The sequence below is a fragment of the Patiria miniata genome, unplaced genomic scaffold (genome assembly GCF_015706575.1).
Source record: "Patiria miniata isolate m_02_andy unplaced genomic scaffold, ASM1570657v1 HiC_scaffold_2, whole genome shotgun sequence".
Lineage (NCBI taxonomy): Eukaryota > Metazoa > Echinodermata > Asteroidea > Valvatida > Asterinidae > Patiria > Patiria miniata.
The window spans coordinates 11,740,111-11,763,009 of record NW_024037058.1 but is presented as its reverse complement, the minus strand read 5'-3'; the positions used below and the strand labels follow the sequence as shown (position 1 = coordinate 11,763,009).

The 22,899-nt window shown below is 40.1% G+C and overlaps 2 protein-coding genes across 3 annotated transcripts in view; one reads left to right on the top strand and one right to left on the bottom strand.

The window, feature by feature from the left end:
* Positions 1–22,899, bottom strand: part of LOC119726517 (pseudouridylate synthase 7 homolog) — a 76,621-nt gene that overhangs the window by 28,584 nt on the left and 25,138 nt on the right. For both annotated transcript variants that reach the window (XM_038198239.1, XM_038198240.1), the window contains exon 8: positions 1,076–1,141. In XM_038198239.1, coding sequence (XP_038054167.1) covers positions 1,076–1,141 — 66 coding nt within the window. The remainder of the gene's footprint in view (positions 1–1,075; positions 1,142–22,899) is intronic.
* LOC119726516 (leucine-rich repeats and immunoglobulin-like domains protein 3) lies at positions 10,400–21,179 on the top strand. Its single transcript, XM_038198238.1, has 2 exons — positions 10,400–14,380; positions 18,610–21,179. Exon 1 carries the CDS (start codon positions 11,270–11,272, stop codon positions 14,330–14,332), a length of 3,063 nt encoding a protein of 1,020 aa, XP_038054166.1. The 5' UTR covers positions 10,400–11,269; the 3' UTR covers positions 14,333–14,380; positions 18,610–21,179.

Below are 22,899 nucleotides of genomic sequence, written 5' to 3'. Positions count from 1 at the left end.
ATACTAGATTCCCAAAGGTCGTTTGTGGCTTATTTTTGACGTGTGTAATAAGATGCCCGCTTAGTGAGTGCTAAAACATCGCACCACTAGGACGTCTTGAACTCTTGAAACCAAGACTTTGGCATAGGGTACTATCAACAAGATTAATCAAATCTGGTCTAGATTGGGAATTTTGGCACCTGGAACTCAGAAATTTAAAGCATACATAACATGTACCTCAAGCACACCCATTTACAGTAGCATACAGGTAGTTCATTTGGACTTTGTTAAGTCCGAGTGCCTAAATTTCCAGATTTGTTTGACTCACAGCAGCCTGGCTGTGCATGCCAGGGATGGACTGGCTGCATTAGAGGAACTTATTCTGAAATCCAGTCTTGAGCAAAGACTACCTAATAACACATTATACACATAACATGGTTTGAGGGTGGATAGTCAATTTTAGCTCCCCGAGGTATTGGAAGTTGACAAACTAGTTCCCGAGGCGAAGCCGAGGGCATTAGGTTGTCAACTTCAAATCGGGGAGCTAATATCGACTATCCACCCGAAATATTCCATGTTATATTTGTTTTACTATACCTCCTATATATAGTTACCGAATGTTCCGTTGCAGCAGTACGCAGCTCGGCATAAAATCTTCGGAGAACAATACTGCCCAACCTCTGAAAAGTTCACTTCTTTTGCAATACAGTAACTTCTAAGAGTTTATACCACATTAATTGTGGACTACTGATTAGTAGAGGAGGCATCTTTATTGTCCACGATATTCTCCAGTTTGACATCCTTAAGCCCAAGAAAACGCTAAGTACCATTTTTGTGTGCAGCCATCATTTCATGCGTAGCTAGGGCAATGTTTGCGCATGCGTACTACACCCGTGCGACAGTTCCACGATTGCTTCGTAAAGCGCACACAAAGTACTACATGTGCGTATTTACTGTGTGCGTGAATACTCGCACGCGCACGCGCTTGGTAAACAGCAAAAATAGCATCTGGCACGTGATGGTGAATGGACCAGTGAGATATTCGGCTCTCGATCATGAATGTGTGTGAGGTAGAGTAATTGGTTCTGACACTCACCTGAAGTTGCCCAACCGGATGCCCCGTAAGACACTGTTCAGCCGGCACAGCCTCTCAGCCTCAACCCTGAACAAGGGTGGGAAACAAAGTACAAAAGGAAACATGCAATTTAGAGTCTTGAGACCGAGTCACGTTCAGGGAATCTATAAACTGTCCAAAGTGCATCATTAATTTGCCAAAAGGAAGGGCGTGGATTACTCCTAAAGCTTCATGAACATGAACATGTACACACATATAGGTACTCATCAATGACACAGTGTGCCTATCATGATTTTATTCTTAAACTTGCTTTGAGTCTAGATCTATAGTGGCCCAAATGAACCTTGTAAATTTTGGTTCAGAACTTGGGTTGAAAGTAATATCAAGTCATTACATGAATTTTTTTTCAGCTTAAAATATTTCAGCACAAACAAATTGGTAAAAAAAATACATAATGTGTGTCACTATAACAATGTTATGTGTGTGTTTCTTATATACACGTAGCACTTTCCAGCAAAGCTAGGTCTCAAAGCCCTTCACAGTTATTATTACCCCTGTTCATCAGGCCATGAGACCACTTTTTTGTAGCCGAATCAACGCAATCTGGTCTCTACCCTAGTATACCCTCAGGTACCCATTTACTCCTGAGTGGTGAGAGACAATTGTAGTCAAGTGTCTTGCCAAAGGACACACGCACCATGTTCCCCATCAGGGTTCGAACCCATGTACCGGTCGAACACTGTAAATATACTGGACCACAGCACTCCAAGGAAGAATTTAATAAATATAAAACCAGCAAAAATAAACTTTGTATTATTTCCATACTGCTGTGCGGTAATACAGACTCCATTCATGAACAGTAAATGTTGCTCCGCGACAACTTTAGACAGCCCAAGGGGCAGGGACACACCACTTGCGTATGCTGGTTTGAGTTATATGAACATGGTTCTGTAATTCCACTAACACCTTTGCGTGAGCGTCTTAGCAATGCCGTTGGTGGGGGGGGGGGGGGGTGTACACAGAGTCCATAGCACAAATTAATGGCACTCATCTGTCTACATTTGTTGGTAAGTCTACATTTGTGCTGACTAAAACACTTTCCGGAATTCGCTTGATGAATCTAAATCTCTAAGCATTTTGTGTTTTCATTCAATCTGCCTGACTCACAGGCCCCTCCAGACTTCAACCCTGGAAGCAAAAGCCGGAAGGTTTTTGCCTAATCTAGTGGTACATACCGGTACAAGTTTATACGTACTATGTGTAAATGCCACACAGTTAATTTGCAATCAATTATACCCAGTTTTGTCATGTTTAGGTGGGTCAGAAGAAGGGGGTCAGACAGAAACATCCTTGATAGAATCGCCATTTTGACACAGGAAAATCCAATTTAGAAAAAAATCATAAAGCCAGATGTTTAATTGACGTCAATATTCAAGTTATTGAAAACTCAAGACTTATTTTTGCCTAGAGCTTTTTGTTTTGTTATCCTCATTGCCATGTTTCCTTGTCAGCTAATTTACTTATCAAAAGAGGTGTTCACAAGTTAATCTAAGAAAAACTGAAACAGTGACCTCCAACAAGTCCAAAGAAAAAAGGAAAAGTTCAAGTGAAAAATAGTCAGGGCTTTTAATACAGGGTGAGTCAAAAAACAGCAAAACCCAATTGTTGGGACTATTGTTTTAGTGAATTTCTGCATGTAGCACTTTCAAAATCTAGGATATGAAAGCCCAATTCATAAGCTGTCTTTTAGTACAAGAATCAATCTAATCACTCATGTACTTTTCAATTTACGGAATTATAAAAGACAGCCACCGTTTTAAATTTCTGTTCACGGATCACAAAAAAGTGTGCGTTCTTTCAGCAGAACGAAAACAGTTCACACACGCATCCCTACATGTATGTGATTTGTGATTCGTTTTGCTGAAAGAACACTTACCTTCTTGTGATCCGTGGACAAAACTTTCAAATAGTGGTTGTGTTTAACAATTCCGTAAATTAAAAAGTACATGAGTGATTTGAATGATTCTTGTACTAAAAGAAAGCTTATGAATTTTCTAGATTTTGAAAGTGCTACATGCAAAACTTCACAAAAAATTGGTCCCAACATGTGGGTTTTGGTTTTTTTTACTCACCCTGTATAATGGTTTAAGAATCTGTTCAAGGTTTCAGATTCTTTTTCTGTTTAAGCTCTGGCAGGAGCTGCTACATATCACTTGGTGGTTGGTCAACAAAGAAAATGATGAAAGAATCAAGTCGCGTCGTTTATTGCAAATGCGAAATTGTAAACCTTATTTTAAGCCAATCAGCTCAAAAGTAATAATGAGAATTGTAGTTTAAACTTAAAAATACACCTTTAATGAGAACGATGAAACTTAAAGTGGCAATCTGACTGCTGGCCCCAGTGCTGGGTCACATGAATCTGACATCAATCAATTCACAACTGTGACCTAATCATCCCCTCCTTCCTACTTTCAGCTGCATTTACTCATCGGTTTAAGTAGTTATTGATACAAGATGTGTGCATGGCAAAGCAACTTTAAAAAGCACGCCAACAGTGAGTCTGCATGCATGTATTGAATGCTGACTGTTTCCATTAATTCATATTGCTCAATCCACCTGAAATCACACAACTTCTACACGTACTCTGAGATTTCAATGATGCCATGGTCATATTACATGTATGTGCCAATAAGATTTGAAAGTTTGGTAAAGATACCAATATTGTTGATGTACCCCAACGTGGCGCAGCCCCTAGTGTGGCGCACTTTGATTTTTTGCCTGTAGCGCCTAGCTACAGCACAAGTTTTAACTGAAATTTCACAGAAACTGAAATTTCACAGAAACTGAAATTTCACAGAAAATGAAATTTCATCAATTTCTAAACACTCCCGTTCAAAATCTGCGAGTTAATCCACCTGTTACAAAGTTAGAAGAAAAATGTATTTCGGCGTGATTTTCCGATTTTATTTCGAAGTGCAGTGAACCCTTTGAAAATGACCCCAAAAAATAAGAAAACAACTTTGTGACAAACTTCTACTTGGGTATATAAGTGGAGATCATAATGGTTTATCAGAATTTATCAACCTTACAGAAATTCTTCAAATTTAATTTGGAATTTTCCAAGATTTATTCAAGCGCGCCACGTTAGGGAACACCCAGCCATTTTGTGCCCAAATTCCGGATGCCAGCGTTTTGAATTCCGGATTTAATTTCATGACACTGAAATTGTTCACAGAGGTTACATAGCAAGCATTAATAAGGTAAATGAATTTGAAGTTTGTCAACAAAGAAGTTTGGCAGCACTTTATGAGGAAAGTCAATGTAAACGTCAAAGTGCGCCACGTTAGGGAACACCACTATAATAACAACACAAATTCCATCTTATGAATAGTTTAGTTGCGGTACCCACTGCTACAGATTCTAACCAGCCAGCCAACCACGGCAAGCACAGTGGTCGAGTGGCAAGACGTCTGCACTAGCAAGCAGGAGGTCGTGGGTTTGAGTTCCACCAAGCGATTGTTCCTCACAACACTCGAGTATACAGTGTTTATAAAATACATCGGTGAAGGGCAAAACCCATTATTGAATTTACATCACCCCTACGTAAATTCCATCTTATGAATAGTTTAGTTGCGATGCCCACTGCTATTGCAGATGCGAACCAGCCAGCCAACCCCGGCAAGCTCGGTGGTGGAGTGGTAAGACGTCTGCACTAGCAAGCAGGAGGTCGTGGGTTTGAGTCCCACCGAGTGATTTTTTTCTCACCATCACTCGACACAACACTGAGCACACAGTGTTTGCTATAAAATACTAACCTCCAAATCCCTCCATTTCTGAAAATAACAGAAAAAGCAATGTATTACCTTAGCGTAGAACTAATCACAAACTTTAAATTACTCATCAGAGCAGAATGCGATTAATTTGTAATTAACTTTATTTCATTACTTTCATTTCTATTCGCAAGTTCCAAAAATCAAAAAGTTTGCCTCGCTTTCAATTTAATATGGCCAACTAGTGAATAAACTATACCCACTCCAGCTAACAGCCAAATTGTATTCCCAGGAGCAGGTCATGGTAAATAAAATCTAGGGGCGCTATCTCCACATCACGGCCAATCAGCCAATTTCCCTGACTTCCTTGCCATCCATCGGGGCTTCCAGGCTCAAACCCTGGGCTGACAAGTCCCATGAGGTCGCCCCCACATATACAACAAAAGTCAGGTTCTATTTTAGAGCCTTATGGCCAACCATATACCCGAACAAAAATGTGACTAATCGCGTCAAGCTAAGATCAACGATCACAAGCCTGTTTTTTTTCCCCCAAAAGCCATTCTGAACAATAATCTTAGCTGAGGATACACACAAATCTTTTGAAGAGTCAAACCTTGACTGATCTTCGCTACAGAATGTTTAAATGGATTTCAAACCCAACTTCACCTGAAACCAGAAGTTGAACCCTTCCACAAGTTCATGAGCCAGGAGTTTTAGACCCTGCCCCAGAGTTTGTAAGGGGAAGTGTAGTTTTTGTATCGGTGAGCATATATAGCCTGATGATTCATCCTCACATTACCGCCCTTGCGATATGGCAAACCAGCAGGTCTGAGAGAGCTGGAGTCTATACTGATGAGGCCATGTAGTCGCGCTCTTGTGCTTGTAAGAGACGAGCCTGCCTGACTGGAAAGACTTTACAAACCTGAAAATTGGAAGACTTATATTGCAACCAGTGTTTGCCATTAGCTATGCTGTGACTATTGGATTTTATGGATTATATACATTGTGTCAAACACCAGGTAGGCAACAGTTAGGCATTCAGTAAGGTCTGGCTAATGTACATGTATGGCATATTTTTAAAGCTGAAAGTATGAACATAAGATGGAATCCATTTTTTTTATTCTTTCATTCCCAAGGCCATTGGCATGGGTGGCTTGTGCGTAAAGTGCTCGCCTCTCACTACTGTGGCCCCGGTTCGAATCCAATCTGCGGACCATACATGTCATACATGTATGTGAGTAGACTTGGTTCTTTCCTCTGCCATCAGGGTATTTTCCCGGGCTCTCCGGTTTTCCTTCCTCCGGAAAAATAAAACACTTTCGATCTCAGGCTGTGCTCCGTGGTCATACATGTACATGGGTCGATGTGGCTAGTTGCTGGAGGCGCCGCCAGCGGCTCGACCACGTTGTAGCCGCGCCCTTTGCAATTTAGCTTCTCAGCTGCGAGTATGATTAGCCTCCCAAACTATTATTATTATTATTAAACATTTAAATTTGTTTTGTTTCTAAATCATGTAAATACATGAAATATGTCCTGGTATTTAGCCAAGAGCCATTTGGCCCGTAGAGGGCCGTTTCTATGGATTGGCAATGAAAAACATTGTTGATTTGGATTCTCCGCAGTCCTAGCAGGCTTTAGTAATATAGCTTAGTTTTCAACTGAAACACAATAAAGAAGTGTATTAGATGATCAAAGGAAGAAAGTAAGGCTGTGCTCCGTGGTCATACATGGGTCGATTATAAACATGATAAACCTCCAAATGGTGGAAATTTGGATTCTCAGCAGTCTAGCGACCTTAATAGATCATGAGCTGAGAGAACATTCCACGTCATCAAGTTGTCCACCCATCCAGCATGAGGTCTGGGATAGAGTACTCGACGTATCAAGTCTGTCTGCATAGGAAATCATTTTTTTTGTTTTTATGGCATCATATTTTTTACATAGGTTGAACGTGCCTCAAACACAAAGTACAATATAGAAGTACATACACATGTACATGTACATCTATGTACTGTACATCTATGACATCTATACACATGTACATCTATTACATCTATGACATCTATACACATGTACATCTATGACATCTATGTACATGTACATGTACATGTACAAGTAGTGTGCCTATATATGTATACATTTATTATTTGGTTGCCTAATATGGCATGTACATGTACATTCCTGCAGTAGTGCAGGTAAAGTCATGCAAAGTGTTTTTTGTTGTGTTTAAGGCATTCCGTTTATAAGCTCCAGCTTCTTGTGTAATGCCTCCACTTAGTAGTTTTTATGTAACAATTGTTTTGTTTTCTAAAGTGCTTATTCATGTGGAAATAAATGTTTCTGAAATGAAAAAAAAATGAAATGAAATACAAGACAGCAGCCAGCAACATTACACAGTGTATTTCTGTTTTTCTTCAAAAAGGTACTTATATGTACGTGAAAAAAATGCAGCCCACAAAGGAAATATACTCTCTAACGTGTCTAATCTCTACAACATTTGAACTTGTACATAACATCTGGGCGATGGCATATATACATGTACAGGTACATCTGTATGCCAACACTCAATTATTTTCCCACAAGTGAATACTACTCGTCAAAGCCAAGGTTGTCAAACTCATGTGGTGCACTCAAATTTAGGGTCTAAATGAGTCTGAAAACAATGTTTTCACACTTGCAAGTGATCATGATTTTGGCAGCTCCACTACTTGTAAGGAGTACACTTTCCACAATACAGTGTAACTGCACCCCCCCCCCCCCCCCCCCCCCCGGCAAAGTCTTCGCAGATTGTTTCTACATGTATGTGCAATTCCTGTGTCTTGGAGAAAGTTATGATGAATTTCCTGAGTTTTATGAATCAACTGGTTGGTTGTGGAGTGTGTTCGGGCATTGCACATGTGAGAACTACGGAGGAAGCTGTGGCTGAATCATGACAGCCAACTGATGAGGGTATATGAGGTACTGTGGCACCAGTTTCCACTCAGCTGAAATCAAGCTTATTATCACAAAAAAATGTCCGATTTCTTGCAGGTTGTGATGGTGAGGGTATAACAGACAAATTTGCTAGGTCATGATGAAGTTACGCACCACGTCCCTCTTTCAGAGTGGCCTCAGGCGTCGAGATCCGGATGACAGGTTATAAGCTGTTTAAGCAAGAAATGATTCATAAGGGCTGTTTGCAATTTCCTTCTTGACCCCCGACTGGCCAAGTTGTTTCCGGTCTCCTTGCCCCTGGCTGACCATGCTGAACCGTCTAACATGCTGACCAGCTGACCATGGACAAGTCTTGTTAATTATCATCATCATCTAGCGGTCGTAACCGAGATCACATTCACAATGCCACGCCAGGTGTCTTGATCCCTCATTACGTATGGAAAGTCCTCAATTTATTGATTGTCTCTGCCAATCATGTAAACATAGTTGAAAAGTCTTGATCCTCTATCTAGGGCGCGGAAGTCTCCAAAATATTACGTCAGATATGACCTTCAGCACGATAGGTCTAATGTCTCTGTAAATCTGTTCTTTGGTCTTGTGCTCACGCCATGAGATGTTTTGCATCCTCATAAGAAGCCATGTACCATTAAGGCGATCTTGAAGCTCTTTCTTCATGGTCCAGGTTTTGGCTCTTGTTAATACAAACTCTAGTTACATGTATAACAAACATATATATCTGATGTCGTCTTTGGAACAAAAAAGAAACCTCATCTTTGGAGGCGACCTGTTTTATCGGCCGACATTATTACTGTGAAATTACGGTGACAGTGCAAAGAGCAAACGAACACTGAAGAATGATGTAAACAACATGGCGTTCGTAGCAGAAAGGAAGTAACTACAAAAGGTCAATAGGTACCGTATGTATAAGATCTTGGCCTGTCTGGCAATGGTCAAAATGGTACAAAGCTCCATTCTCTCCTAGGTCTATATCCTCTTACCACTTCATTTCTTGACCTAGAACCTTTGTGTAGTATCAGTGTTCTCACTCATGCTCAAGGGCAAAGCTTGCATTCGAGGGACCTCCTCGACAAGCTTGATCTTTCCTTCCTTCGCAAAGCCGGTTGACCACTAAACAACACCTTCAATAAGCTAACAACCAGGATGTGGTATTTATTAGCCGACTGTCAGAAGCTTTTACCAATACCAGTAAGCACAGCTGACTTTAACTCTGACCTATGTATACATACATGTAAGGTTGTCAAGTACAGTGCGTGAAGATGTACCGGTATTGTCTTTTCTCATTAACATTGTCTAGTCACTAAAAATGTTCACGTATTCTACTCTATGGCTGAAGTTAAAAAAAAAAAAAAACCGAGGTGAATGTAGTATCTCACAAACACCAGTATGAAGACTTCCTCCAAATGCAGTTGGCCAAGAAATACTAATTAACTTAGTGTTCCTTCCTGGCATTTTTTTTACAATCACATTCAATCATCATAAGCACATTACAAAAAAAGTTAAGGTTTCCATTGAGAATGTTAGATGAAGGAAAGCTACATGTACACGCACATAAAACTAAGCATGCCATCTGGGAGGTGGGGTGTGACACATTTTGGGCTGGTCTTCCTATGCCTAGAGATGGACCACGTGGTTTGGTGCTGTAGCCTTTAGCTCACAAAAGAGGCCATCTCTCTAGAAGAACTGCAACTGCATATTTTACGCAATCAAGCTAGCATTGCGCAGTGTTGAAAATGTTCCAAACATGCGCACTTGCAGGGGCGGATCCAGGAAATTTCGCAGGGGGGAGGGGGGGGGTAATCATCAGCAAAAAAAATTGAAATGTAGACAGTTTTTTTTCTCCGGACACTTGGCCTCTGAAAATCAATTGGTGGGGCGAGGGGGGGGGGGGGGGGGGGGGGGCTCGTACCATACTTTCAATGGGGACGCTGTTAAAATCCAATGATTATAAACACTATATTACAGAATAGTGTGCAAATAAGCCAAATAGCACATAACCAAGCTGGCTATTTCCGTATTTTTGTGCACAACTGCACAATCTTCCTTTCTCAAAATGTTTCTGATGGTCAGCGATGAGAAGCTCTAAAGCCACTGCAGCTTTGAATAGGATGTGGTGCTGTCAATACTGTTCATCCGCATCTGTGGTGGTTTTATCATTTAATTTGCACTTGTGTGTGAGGACGAAGTCCTTGAATTGTCTTGGGTTCAAGGTACGAGGTATTTGGGTGTCAACAGTCCTTTCCTGGCTTTAGTTAAGCAATGACGTGAAATTCCCCAGCCAACTTTGGCAGCCTTCAGATCAGTTGGGATGTTAATTACAACGTTTAGCAAACTTAAAGCCCAGCAGATGAGACACATAATCTTTTGAACTCTAGCAGCAGTACTCATATAGACTGATGTACAGCACCAAATGGTCATCACATAAATGTACATGTACATTTATCAGACATTCCCAACATAAATAGAATGCTTCCAATGAGAGAGCTATATAAATGCTGCACCAAATATACATGGAGATTTGAGAGTTGCTTCTTGGGAAGGATGCTACATCTGTAAGCCTTTAAACCTGGATTTTAACCCCCTCTTAGTCATTGGGCTCTATGCACGTCAACAGCAGAGGTCAGTAAAAGAAGTCATGGTCAACAAACTCCATGCAGTAGATGGCACTGTGCGACCTTAGTCTCGCAACAGTCAGCGTGCCAATACACAGTACTAGTACAGTCGCTGGTTGTACTTCACCTCTGCCTTTGAGGACAATGCATTGTGTTTCCCTCGGTTCCTGTATTACAATGTACAACACTCTCCCATATAAGTACACAGACTTACATTCGAGGACCATTCTCAAGAATCAATGTGTACGTTCGAGGACAACAAAGAATCTATTGTTCTCTCATTGTCTTGCAGTCCTTAGAGTGAACACACCTACTGGAAAATGCATATAAATTTAAATGTGTATGAACAGAAGTGCCTTCCACAGAAAAAAAAGTTCGCTTCAAGTGCCTTTTTATTGCTGTTATTTTTGTTTAATACTTATTTTCTCCACTTAAAAACAATTTATAAAGAAAAAACATCAAAAAGCCAAATCCTTTCTCAGTAATCATGTCTAACATGTACTGACAAAGTCTCTTTTGTCTAAAACTTAAAGAAAACATTACACCAAATTATTATGGGCACAAGGCAATTTGGTAGTCCCTCTAATTTGTTGAGTGAATATACATGTAAACATGTTTTACATTTAATATATGATTTGTCAAACAATTTTAGTACATACAAATAAGAATGTGACTTTCTTTCTCTTGCAGTTCGGCGTTCATCCAAATGGCAAACCCAGACAAGCTGTCAACTCAACCTTACAGTGGATGACTCACCAAAAAGGCCTTGTACTCTGACAAGTCATTACTGCTATTGAACAGGAAACTACTATTACAAAGGAAAAGCAGCTAATATTTAGGAGAGACTTCAGACAGTTCATTTGAAAGACAAAAGCCAAGAAATGGCGAAGCTCACAGACTTGAGTCTGTCCGTTGCACTTTTGATACTTGGCCTAGTGTCAACTGTCCTTGGTCAAATATGGCCAGGTCAACGGTACTGTCCTTGTATCTGTGCACGGCTGTCAACTCCAGAGCTGACGTACGCCCTGGGACCGGGGGTATACAAGCAGGTGGACTGCAGATACCGAAATGTGAATGATGTGCCTTCCAATATCCCCCGTGACACACAGGTCCTCCTTTTGAGCCACAATGGTATCATCAACATCTCTGATAATATTGACTACTTGTACGACTTGCTCTACCTGGACATATCCCACAACCACCTGAGCGGTGTGTATTTCGATGACGTCCGCAAAAACACCAAGCTGTCCTTCATCAACCTTGGCTGGAACGACATCACGTACATCACGCCGAGGGCCTTCCGCTTCATCATGAACTTGAACCACTTGATCCTGACCAGCAACAAACTGGTCTATGTCCCCGAGGCCATCTCCAACTTGACCAGCCTGGGCATTCTGGATCTCGCGAAGAATCGCATCCAAGGGTTGTACACAAACTCCTTGCAGGGACTTCCAAATCTGCAGTTCTTGAACCTCCAGGAAAATCGCATCGGTGAGGTAAACATTGGCTCATTCTATCAATTGCCGCAACTTAGGACCCTCCACTTGAATGACAACATTATTTCCTACCTTCCCTCTCAAGTTTTCAATGGCTTGTCTTTCCTGGAAGTTCTATCACTCAACAACAATTTACTCCAGAATCTCTATCCAGGAGTGTTCAATGCAATGTACAACATCAGGACCATTGACCTCCATGGGAATACACTCAATCATTTGAGCCGGGAGACATTCCACGGATTGAGTTCCTTGGAAAATCTGTACTTGAATGCCAATAACCTGCGCAACCTCCCTTCTACACTCTTCCAAGGACTTTACAATCTCCGGATCTTGGATATCTCAGACAATACACATATTGGGACATTTCCATTTGGGCTGCTGTATGGACTGCACAACCTTGAAACTTTAAAAATCAGCAACGCGCAGCATGTTCCACAGGGCCTTTTTGCTGGTTTGAGAAAAATGCAATCACTTAAGATAAAACAGAGCAGGTTACCCGAGATATCCGCGACACTCTTTCGAGACCTCTCGAGTCTGCAAATCCTAGAGCTTCCCGAAAACCATATTGCCACCCTTCAGCCAAATTCCTTCAGTTCACTGTGGACCCTAACCACCTTGGATTTGTCTAACAATGAAATCAAATCTATAAACAATGCACCATTTTACGGCACCAATTTCTATGCTCTCACAACTTTACACCTGCAAAACAATGTGATCGATGAGCTTGAGGACGGCGCCTTTACAAATATGCCACAACTACAAGAGGTGCGCCTTGACAATAACAACATCCCAGTTGTGCGAAACGGCATATTCTCCTGGAGGACGCAACTGCGTTCCATCACACTCGACCACAACCAGATACATACCATTGAGGAAGGTGCCGTGCGTGCAATGGACAGCATCGACCGAATGACCGTCGTCAGTAATTTCCTCAGTTGCGACTGTCATCTGATCAGCTTTGCAAAGTGGTTTCAACAGAACTGGCAGAATGTGGAACGTGCAAATGAAGTCTACTGCTATGCCCCACAAGTGTACAACAACAGGCGCCTCATTGATATGATTAACGGTCCCAGGAACCCATTCCAGTGTGTGTATCCAAGGATATCAACTGAACCGAAAATAGCAAACTTCACCAAGTTCATTGGCGAGGATGTCTACCTTCACTGCCATCTCATCCCCACAGCGGTTGCAACCCTAACATGGGTGTTCCCTGATCAGCATGAGGAGGATGCTCCATCCTTCCCTCCACTCATGAACCAGACGGTGCGGGCTCTGACCAACCACTATGGCACACTCATTCTGTACAACATCCAGAGGAAAGATGCTGGTTCATACAAATGCAAATCAACAAACACAGTTGGTGCCGACACAATAGTCTATAATATTAAGGTCTTGGAGCGAATACCTGCAACTCCTGTGACAACTCCAAGGATTGATCCAGTCACAGACAATTCTGATGATGGAACTACTACTTTAAACCTGACACCACATGAAGAGTGGCCTGGGCAAGGTCCAGGAACAGAAAATGAGACAGTTACCACATGCAACCCAAACCCTTGCCAAAATGAGGGATCTTGCAGTGAAGAGCCCAACGAGCAAAGCACGGAGAGTACCAGCATAGTCAGTCGGGAAAGCAGTGAGTTTGAAAAGCAGAATGTAGTGCGACAGGCAGGCTGCATATGCCGAAAGAACTATGGGGGCAATTTCTGCCAATACCGGAAACCTGACATGCCCAAAGAGGTGACAGTCATTGCTTCAAATAAGAATTATATCAGTCTAACCTGGGAGGGGTCCGATATGCAAAACGTGCAAGGCTACCGTGTTCTCTACAGTATTGTAGGTGAGCGGACAGTAGTCAAAAGCGTGCCTATACACCCGACGGTACAGAGTTACACAATGGAGGGCCTGGAGACCGGCGTGTCGTACAAGATCTGCGTGGTGGCCTTCAACCAAGGTGGCGAGAGCACAGTCGGCGACAACGACTGCATCTGGGCAGAAACGCAGAAGGCTGCACAGCGGACAAATTCAATATTCAACACTCAATTTCTGACCATTGGCGGAAGCTGCTTAGCAGTTGTTGTCCTTCTCATCCTGATGGGATATGGCTACCAGAAGATCCAAGAGAGGAGACACAACAAAGATGCCTACGATGAGCCAATGATGCAATCCAACATGAGCCCCTCAAGCTCCGTTGCAGAGGTGTTTCGAAAAAGCATGCGCACTACTATGCCATCTCATCAATCCTCTTTTTACCGCAACTCAGACGATGTCATGCTGATTGATCTCCAGGGCTTGCCTGATAGACAAATGTACATGAATCCTATGGACTCCAGACAAAGCCTGCATCTAGGAGATGCACCATTGAGGGACTTTGTGCCTGGGGAGCCTGAATTATTCCCCAAAGGCAACAAGAGGAAAACTCTTAAGATACAGGACACACAAATGTGAGTTGGCTGTTGGATATATGGCGAGATGCTTCTCAGCAGAAACAACCAGGTACAGTACATGTATGATATGTCACAAACAATAAATCAGTGGTGAACTTAGATATTGTCTTTGTACAATTTATAATGTACTCTAAGAACAAGCGAGAGTTCAGAAGAGGTCACTATAGAGGGAAGGTACTGTGGAAAATTATAGGCACACTTTTGCAAAGGGTGAAATTAGACAAGAATTCGGGCGATTCACAATGCAGTGCACCACCAAGAGTTTGCCGTGGAGAGTCAATTTTTCAAGTTTACAGTTGACAAAACATGGCCCATATGAACGAGTGTCAGTAGACAGCTTGAGCTAATTTGTTATAGATTGGGGCATAGCGTTCTGCCGCCTTATATACAAACAACACCGTATTAATAAAAAGAAAAGAAAAGAGCAAACAGATACTTGAATCATATGCTTACAAAACTACACTGCCAAAAATATTTTCTTACTTAAGAAAACTTTTCTTGAAATTAGAAAAATATTCTAGATTTAAGATAATTTGTAAGAAAAAAGAAAATGGGCAAGAAAATACTTCTTAAAATATTTAATAAAATATACTTGAAGAAATTATATCTTTTTTTAAGATTTTTTTTCTCAAAATTATTCTCATTACAAGAACATTTTCTAATTTTAAGAAAATTTCTTACATAAGAAATTTGTTTAAGAACTACGAACTGTGTTTTTCTCATATTTGCAAACTATTTTCTTATTTTAAGAAAATATTTCCTGTTAATAAAAACAATTCTTGTCTTCAAAAAATGCTACACTTCAAGAAATTTATTCTTGCCAAGTGTTCTTTGTTGATGCATTGTACAAAAAAATACTTTCTCATTTTAAGAAAACTTTTCTTGAATGAAATTAAAATTGTATGACTTTGGCCAGAACAACAGAGGGCGCTGTTGGGGGAGTAGCCAACTGAAATTTAAAAGTGTATTGTTTCAGCTGTCAGGCCTGAACATTCACTTATCATTTCCATCATTTTTATTCTGCCAGAGGTATGTACAAATGTTAGTTTTATTGTCATGTTTTAACTTAATTATCATAGATTAAGGATGGCTATTTGTATGAACTTTATTGTTGAAGATGTTTAAGGATTGAAAAGATTGAAAGTTGTGTAAGTTTCGGATCGGTAGTTGCAAATGTATGCATACTGTAATACATGTTGAACATTGCACACATAACCCACTAAGCATGAGTGAGATAGCAATTCCTTTTCTTTTATAGAAAGTAACATATAAAGTGGCAGTCACTGATATGACAATTGATTTTTAGATGTTCTTATTCCTCCATGTTAGAAGTGAATCTGAGTTTGGCGATTAGGCTCTGCCCGAGAAGCAAATCTAAGTTTGGAGAATAATGCTCAAAACTAGGTTTGAAGTTCACCAATAAAAATGTATATTGGCCTAGTTATGACAGTGACAAAATTTTTAAATAAAGTTGTAATGTAAGGTGAAAATAGTATTATTGAAATGAGCAAACTATACAGGGTGATTAAAAAAGGTAAGCCTGAAACAAAGGACTTTTATTTGTTAAATATTAACACAATGTCTTCATGGCATCCATTGCTGCTATGATGAATGCATACCTTTGCCTTGAAGTTGTTTTCTTGTAGTAGGAAAACAATTCTCATTAATTTGTACTAAGATTTATGATGTCTTTTCTTTTGGAATCCAAGAAAACCTCAGCAGAAACAAAAAAAACACCCAAGATTACAATTCCAGCTAGGAGTTAATTGTCTTGATTCAAGAAAAGGAAAAAGGTTTTCTTGTGTCATTCCTAATCCTAGAAAATGGTAACAAGAAAATTGTCCTTGCAGGTTTTCTTAAAATAAGAAACATAACTGAGAAAAGTTGATTTCAGGTGGATTGAGCAATATAAATTTTCTTGCAGTTTTTCTTAAAATAAAAAACATACTGAGAAAACTTTAGAAAAAAATTTAAAAGTTGAGAAAGTAACAAGAAAAAAAAACTAGATTTTTTTTGCAATATGAAGGGGTTATATTCTTGATTCAAGAAAAGGAAAGAGGTTTTCTTGTGTCACTCCCTAGAAAATTGTAACAAGAAACATTTTCTTGCAGTTTTTCTTAAAATAAGAAACATAACTGAGAAAAGTTTAGAAAAAAATATTCTTAATTTGACAAAAGTTGAGTAAGAAACAAGAAAAAAAACTAGATTTTTTTTTGCAATATGAAGGGGTTATATTCTTGATTCAAGAAAAGGAAAGAGGTTTTCTTGTGCCACTCCCTAGAAAATTGTAACAAGAAAAATTTTCTTGCAGTTTTTTTTAAAATAAGAAACATAACTGAGAAAAGTTTAGAATTTTTTTTCTTATTTTGACAAAAGTTAAGAAAATTATTTATCCTAAATCAAGAACACTAGAAAAAAAATCTAATAACAAGTTTCTTAAAACAAGAATTGGCCTTTTAGAAATATTTTCTTGTGTCACTCCCTAGAAAAAATAACTTGTTTTAAGTTTTTTTTTCTCAAAATAAGAAATATATTTTTGGCAGTGTACTGACAGGAAAACATTTCAAATGTCCCGCGCTGCGAATTTGTCGACCATCTCCCACAATGCACTTGGAAAAATGAACTCTCCGTGGCAAACTCTTGGTGGCGCGATGCATTGTGAATTGCCCAAATTGCTAATATAAATATATGTACGGTACATGTATGTATGTGCAAGAACAAATTTGTTCTACACAGGTACCATTATCAGTCAGTGTTGATGTCAAGTTCATCAAAAGTCCTCATAAGTCCTTCAATTTCAAGTCAGGTCACAAGCTATTCAAATGAGCTGTGATAAACATGATAGAGGCAATCTTTTGTTACTGTTCATCCCCTGTTTACCTGTGACTAAACTTGTGTAAGGACTAGTGATTACTTCAAGACCGGTCTTATGATGGACTCAGCTCATCACTGTTATATTAGTCAATAAGCTAGTTCGGTATTAGCCTAGGTCAAAGGTCATTCGGGAAAAAATCGCTGACGTGATGTCGCGCGATTCACGCAAACACCCATTCTGCTCGTAATTAACATGCAAGCTTCCTGCGCCCGTCTCCCTGCGCATTCATACGCCTTCGATGCGCATTCGATTATCCTGAATTTAATACCTGTGACCCATATCATTGTGTGCATGCGCAGTTGGAATACCAAACTTATTACAGCATGTCGATTACTCACAGTGGACTCCGTGCACAGACAATACATGTAGATGCATTTGTTGACCACAAGGCGCAAGGTACGCACGAGTTATTTTATTTGGAATGCACACAAAGCCATAGCATCTTCGCGTGAGCGCCAGGCATAATTGTATACAATACTTTTGAATGTCCCTTCAAGTGGTCTACCCCAACTCCCCCCTTGTAACCACTGACAGAGTACTTTTGCATGGTGTACATTTGTACATGATGAGGAAATTGTAAATTAAAACAAAGCACACTTACAATGTACATGTATGCACACATTTCTCAGACTGAGGTGCCACAAATGAAACCCAGTTGTTGAACAGATTTAAGAATGTACATCTACTTGTTGTTCTGATAACAGGTCTATTTCTTCAGTCACACACTTTAAACAGAGGAATAAGCGAGAAGGCCAGAAAGATTTACATGTAACTGTGTGGCTAATAGCCAAGTTTTAATGGTCATGACTCCCAGTCCCAGAAAAAAAATGAAAACAAGATCAATGAACCACAGAGTACATTATGAAACAGTTTCAACTCATACTGCTTGCAAAACATAGTTTTGTGCACTGAACAAGATTAAGGGCAACATGTTCATGTACAGTCGATGAAAAAAAGGCCCTCAATTTTTCAGTCCCACGGCCGATTTTTAATGAAATTAAAACATGTAGCAATTTTTCCATCGACTGGAGTGACCAGATGTAGACTTTGTGCAAATCGCAATCACATGTCCCGTATTAAAGGGTCTTCTCTCAAAGGCAAAATCAATTGCTCACTGTGATGTGGATTGTATTATGTAAAGGGGGATGATTTGGTTATTTTCTCATTTTCAACTACCGGTACAAAAACGATATATAAAAAGAATCATAATAGAATCATAATCATAATAGATAGAATCATTTAAATCATTTTGATGAAGTCCATGTAAATACACTTTTTGGTACACACATACTGTTTTCCCAATGGGAAGGAATGCTACGTGCGTTACATGTCCATTTTCTAATGGTTGAAACGCACACTGCATGTATAACCACCATCTATTATTTCATCTATGCCATTTCTAGATTTCTCCGGATGCTCCCAATATTGCTGCAGCATCAATTCTCAAGATGAAAACTGAGAGACAAATGGGCAGTGACACCTACATTGTAATGCCTGCGTTTAATGGATCTGATGCATCATCCCTTGTATAATCTGCTGTCACAATTTGTGGAAATGAGACTGAATGTTTCCAACAACAAACGTCTGACGTCTTCAATCGTTCAATCTTCGGTCAATGTTATAGACTTTCATGTAAGACAGCCAGAGCTTAATTATTGTGCAATCGCACTTGTTTTAAACCAGTAGACAACTGGTGAGTCGGTTTCCTTTAGTATACGGGCGTCCGACCTATTAAACCCAGACACTTCACAACAACTATCCACAAGTGCTGCATCCTGAGGCAGGTCTCAGCTGGATGGTGCTGGGGAAGACCGGCCTCATTTCCTGGACAGCTCATCACAAAGGGCCACGGGCACACCTTGGCCTGCCCCTAACTAGGGTCAAAGGAAGTTAACCTATTTATCGTGGTGCCGTTGTCACCCCAAAATGGTGATTCATTCAATGTGTGTATAAAGGTGTGATGTAGCGAAGAAGGGCAACACACCTGAAATGTGGTTATGACAGCAATTTAGAGAACAATTGATCTATAATGTCACAATTTGAGGAAAGAGAGTTGATATTCAAAGCAGAACGTCGTAATTATAAGATTAAATCCTGTTACAAATTACATGAATTATAAAACTGGTGCAAAAAGATAGGTTACACATAAAAGAGGATATTTTCTATAGTTGGCCTGGTTTTTTAATGTAATTTTAAATTTCAATTTAAATGTAAATTTTATATTCTGACAGCCGAGTAGGGTTCCAAATTTTCCAGTGCAGCCACAAGTAAATGCTTCGATTCTGTGCAGTCATCAGGTCACATGCATGCCACACATGTACTGGCCCTGATGCAATTACGTCAATCAGCTTATAACTGCTTCTACATGTTGTTTACCCAGTGCCTGGAAGTTATCAGTTTAACACTTAAACATGACACACTAATCCTTTTAAAATGAATAATATAGGAAATTTGTCATTAATGCAAATTTGCATGTCTGTACAGCTGGATATGGCCTGTCGTATTTCACTCCTGATTGGTTCATTGAATTAAGTCAATATAGGTGAACAATGGGTTCCCACTGCATGAAGCTATTAACACCGTCTGGCGGAAATTTTGACTTTAGCAATCAATAACTACATGTGTGTAGTCGATGAATGATTTACACAGGCACCTTGCCAAATGCATCAGCTGTGTTGAAGACCATACAGCAGTGCATGTAATACATACATTTGTATGACACATGGATTCAGGCACTGGCAGAGTGATGCATTATTGGCTGATGAACAGCGCTTATGTACGTTCTTGTGTCTACATGTACTAACTCTCTGAAAATTATTTTTTTGGTTACCTTCCTGAAACCACCAAAATCCAACACAAAACATAGTTGGCCATTAAGCCCCATGTACAGTAGAGCATGGGGCCAGACGGCATCTAATGAGTCCAGCACAAATCAAAACCAGGAGCTGGAATTAAGGCACATTTGTGAGGGTTGTAACTCTGTAATTACAGCTGGGCGAGTAACTCCATTACTCGAGTACTCGAGTACTCGCGAGTACTTTATGCTACTTGTGGTTTTTCATCTATTTGAGTACGGTACTCGTCCTGGCACGAGTAGAATCAGGTACTCGTGGGTAGCAATTTAGGGTTTAGGGTTCACTTCTTAATACGTTACCTGCAAACAGGGAATCACTCCCTCCATCTCTCTCTCCCTAGGATTCCATTCGTCCAAAAATAAAAATTAAAGTAAATGAATCAAAATGTCGCACAGTAAGGATATCTCAGTGCTTAAGAATGTGGTGTGAGTTGCACGCTATTTGCTTGTAGTAACTTCCAGTCATACTATTGAATACATGTCATTTTTCTGGTTTTATGGGAATTTGGTTAACCACCGGTACATTCAGCTGTATACGTGTAAATGACAAAACGTGTTAATGACAAAATACTTTGTGAAAACGTTTTAAAAGAAGCCTGTTTTCTTTGTTAATGGTTTTAATGCTACAGTGTAAAGACATGTGTTCCATTTTGCATTTCATACAACACAGGCATCGATTTACAAAGGCTGGCCTCAAGTGAATTTGTCTGGTTGCCACGAAAGGGAAATATTTGTAAATATTCATGAAGAATTGATTCAGCCTGCCAGGAGTAGGTTCTGTAATAAACCTGTTAAAATATTTGCTTACTTTCTATAAATATTATATCAAGGTGTATTAAATTCCATGCTTGTATATTTCGGCACTTAAACAGACTGCCTGCTGAGCATAAACATATAGCTGAACACTACTGTACAGTTTTATCTATGGTTGTATGTATGTGTAAGTTACATTTAATTTGGTACATAAACATGTATAGTCCGGTTTAACGTCATAAGGAGTAAACAACGGGGGTGAGAGTGACCACTGATAAAAAAGAGCTGAAAACACCTGAAAAAAGTGTTAAAAAAGCTGAACTTTGGAAATCTCCTATACCTTTGTACACAGCAAGTGAGGGAAAAAAAGCTGAAATCCAAAACAAAAAAAGCTGAAATTAGCTTTAAAGCTGAGATTTCACACCCCTGAAACAAGGAACGGCACAAATGACTTCCTTCCATATTGGATTGTTGCATATATAAGTTACATATATTTGTACATGTCAGTACATGAATAGCATGTGAGTTATTATCATGCACTTTGAAAATGTAAATGGTATGGAGTGTATCCCTCTTATGGAGAATTAAATTTATATTGAAAGAATTGGTGCATTCGAGTAGCTCACCAGGATCGATTCGGGTAAAGGCAGATGGGTTATAGCCACGACAGCCTGGCTAATCAAACGCTCAACCGCAGGCCATCACGACCTCACGTGACGGCCGTAGCCATGGCCGTAGCCACTGCACTGACAAAACACCCTTTTTTGGACTAGGTCTTAGTTTGAGATTTACTGCTTTTCAGTCAATTGCAAGACTTGAAAAAGTTGGGCTGGAACTCTGGAACTATAGCCTCTAATGTCCCAATGAACTCAATGAATAAGTACCTTTGGACTTCAAATAAAGTTGTTTTTGGGTCCACTTGAGATATCGGCTGTCCGGCCGCCATACATGTATTTGTCCGTTTCTTAGAATGAACAATGCATGCCTGTGACGTATTCCCACCACAGACTCTGCTCCACGAGTAGGGTCTGTGGTGGCTGACCCGGGTGAGCCATGACGTCACAGCTAATCGAACGGCACGGGGCTAACCCGAGTCGATCCAGGTGAGCTACTCGAATGCACCCAATACTGAAATTGAGCTGATCATAACATGTAGGTGCCATGTTTCAAACATTAATGATTGTTTTCATTTGTTCATCGTTTGATTGAAGTTATTTAAAACAATTCACTGCTATGGGACCATACGCAAAGGAAGTCATTACGATATAAAACTCAAAACTGGTGATATTGACTGATTGTCTTAAAAAAATATAAATGTTATAAATGAACAGCCTACAATGGAAATGTAATAAACACGGCAAAAAAAGAGAGTCCACACTCATTGGAGGGGTCATAATTTTGAATCTGATCGTCTTATGATAACACAATTTATATAGACCTTTGGGGAATTATTTTAGCTACATTTGATACCCCGTTTGCTACCAAAGACTGTAAATCGTCCATCATTGACAACTGTTTATGAAAAATGCTGCAGTTTGAAAAGTTGCTAATATAAAGAGAACGCGAGTGGAAATTGCCGAGTGACAATGTCACACTGCCCAAAACGACTAGCAGGGAATACCAATCGCACAGTACTTGCATGCATGGGAGCACGCAATTTGAATTACTCACGCTTTCTTCGGGCACTGTGCAGTTGATAGGGGCAACGGCAGATCCGGGGGGGGGGGGGGGGGGGGGGGGCCAACGGGGGCCATACCCCCAACCCAATATTTTTGTAGTGATGTCGCGTATACCACCATCTTTTCCTCTGAGCGAAATTGGTCAAAAGTGGTCAGAAATTGCCTCAGATCGCACCACCAAACCCCATGTAAGTTTTTTGACCCACTTTTTTGGGGACCAAATTCTTTTTTAGGCCCCCCCCCCAAAAAAAAAATTGTGTTCTGGATCCGCCCTTGATAGGCGACAATTAGCCAGTCAGCTGATACATGTCAACTATTTCTTTCTAGTCGATTTGCAAATTTAATTTGTGAGTAATAAAACAATCCAATCATAGCCTTGTAATGACTGAAGCATCCCCCTTGCGATT

Coding starts and splice junctions, on each gene's coding strand:
- LOC119726516 (XM_038198238.1), top strand. CDS start 11,270: ATGGCGAAGCTCACAGACTTGAGTCTGTCCGTTGCACTTTTGATACTT.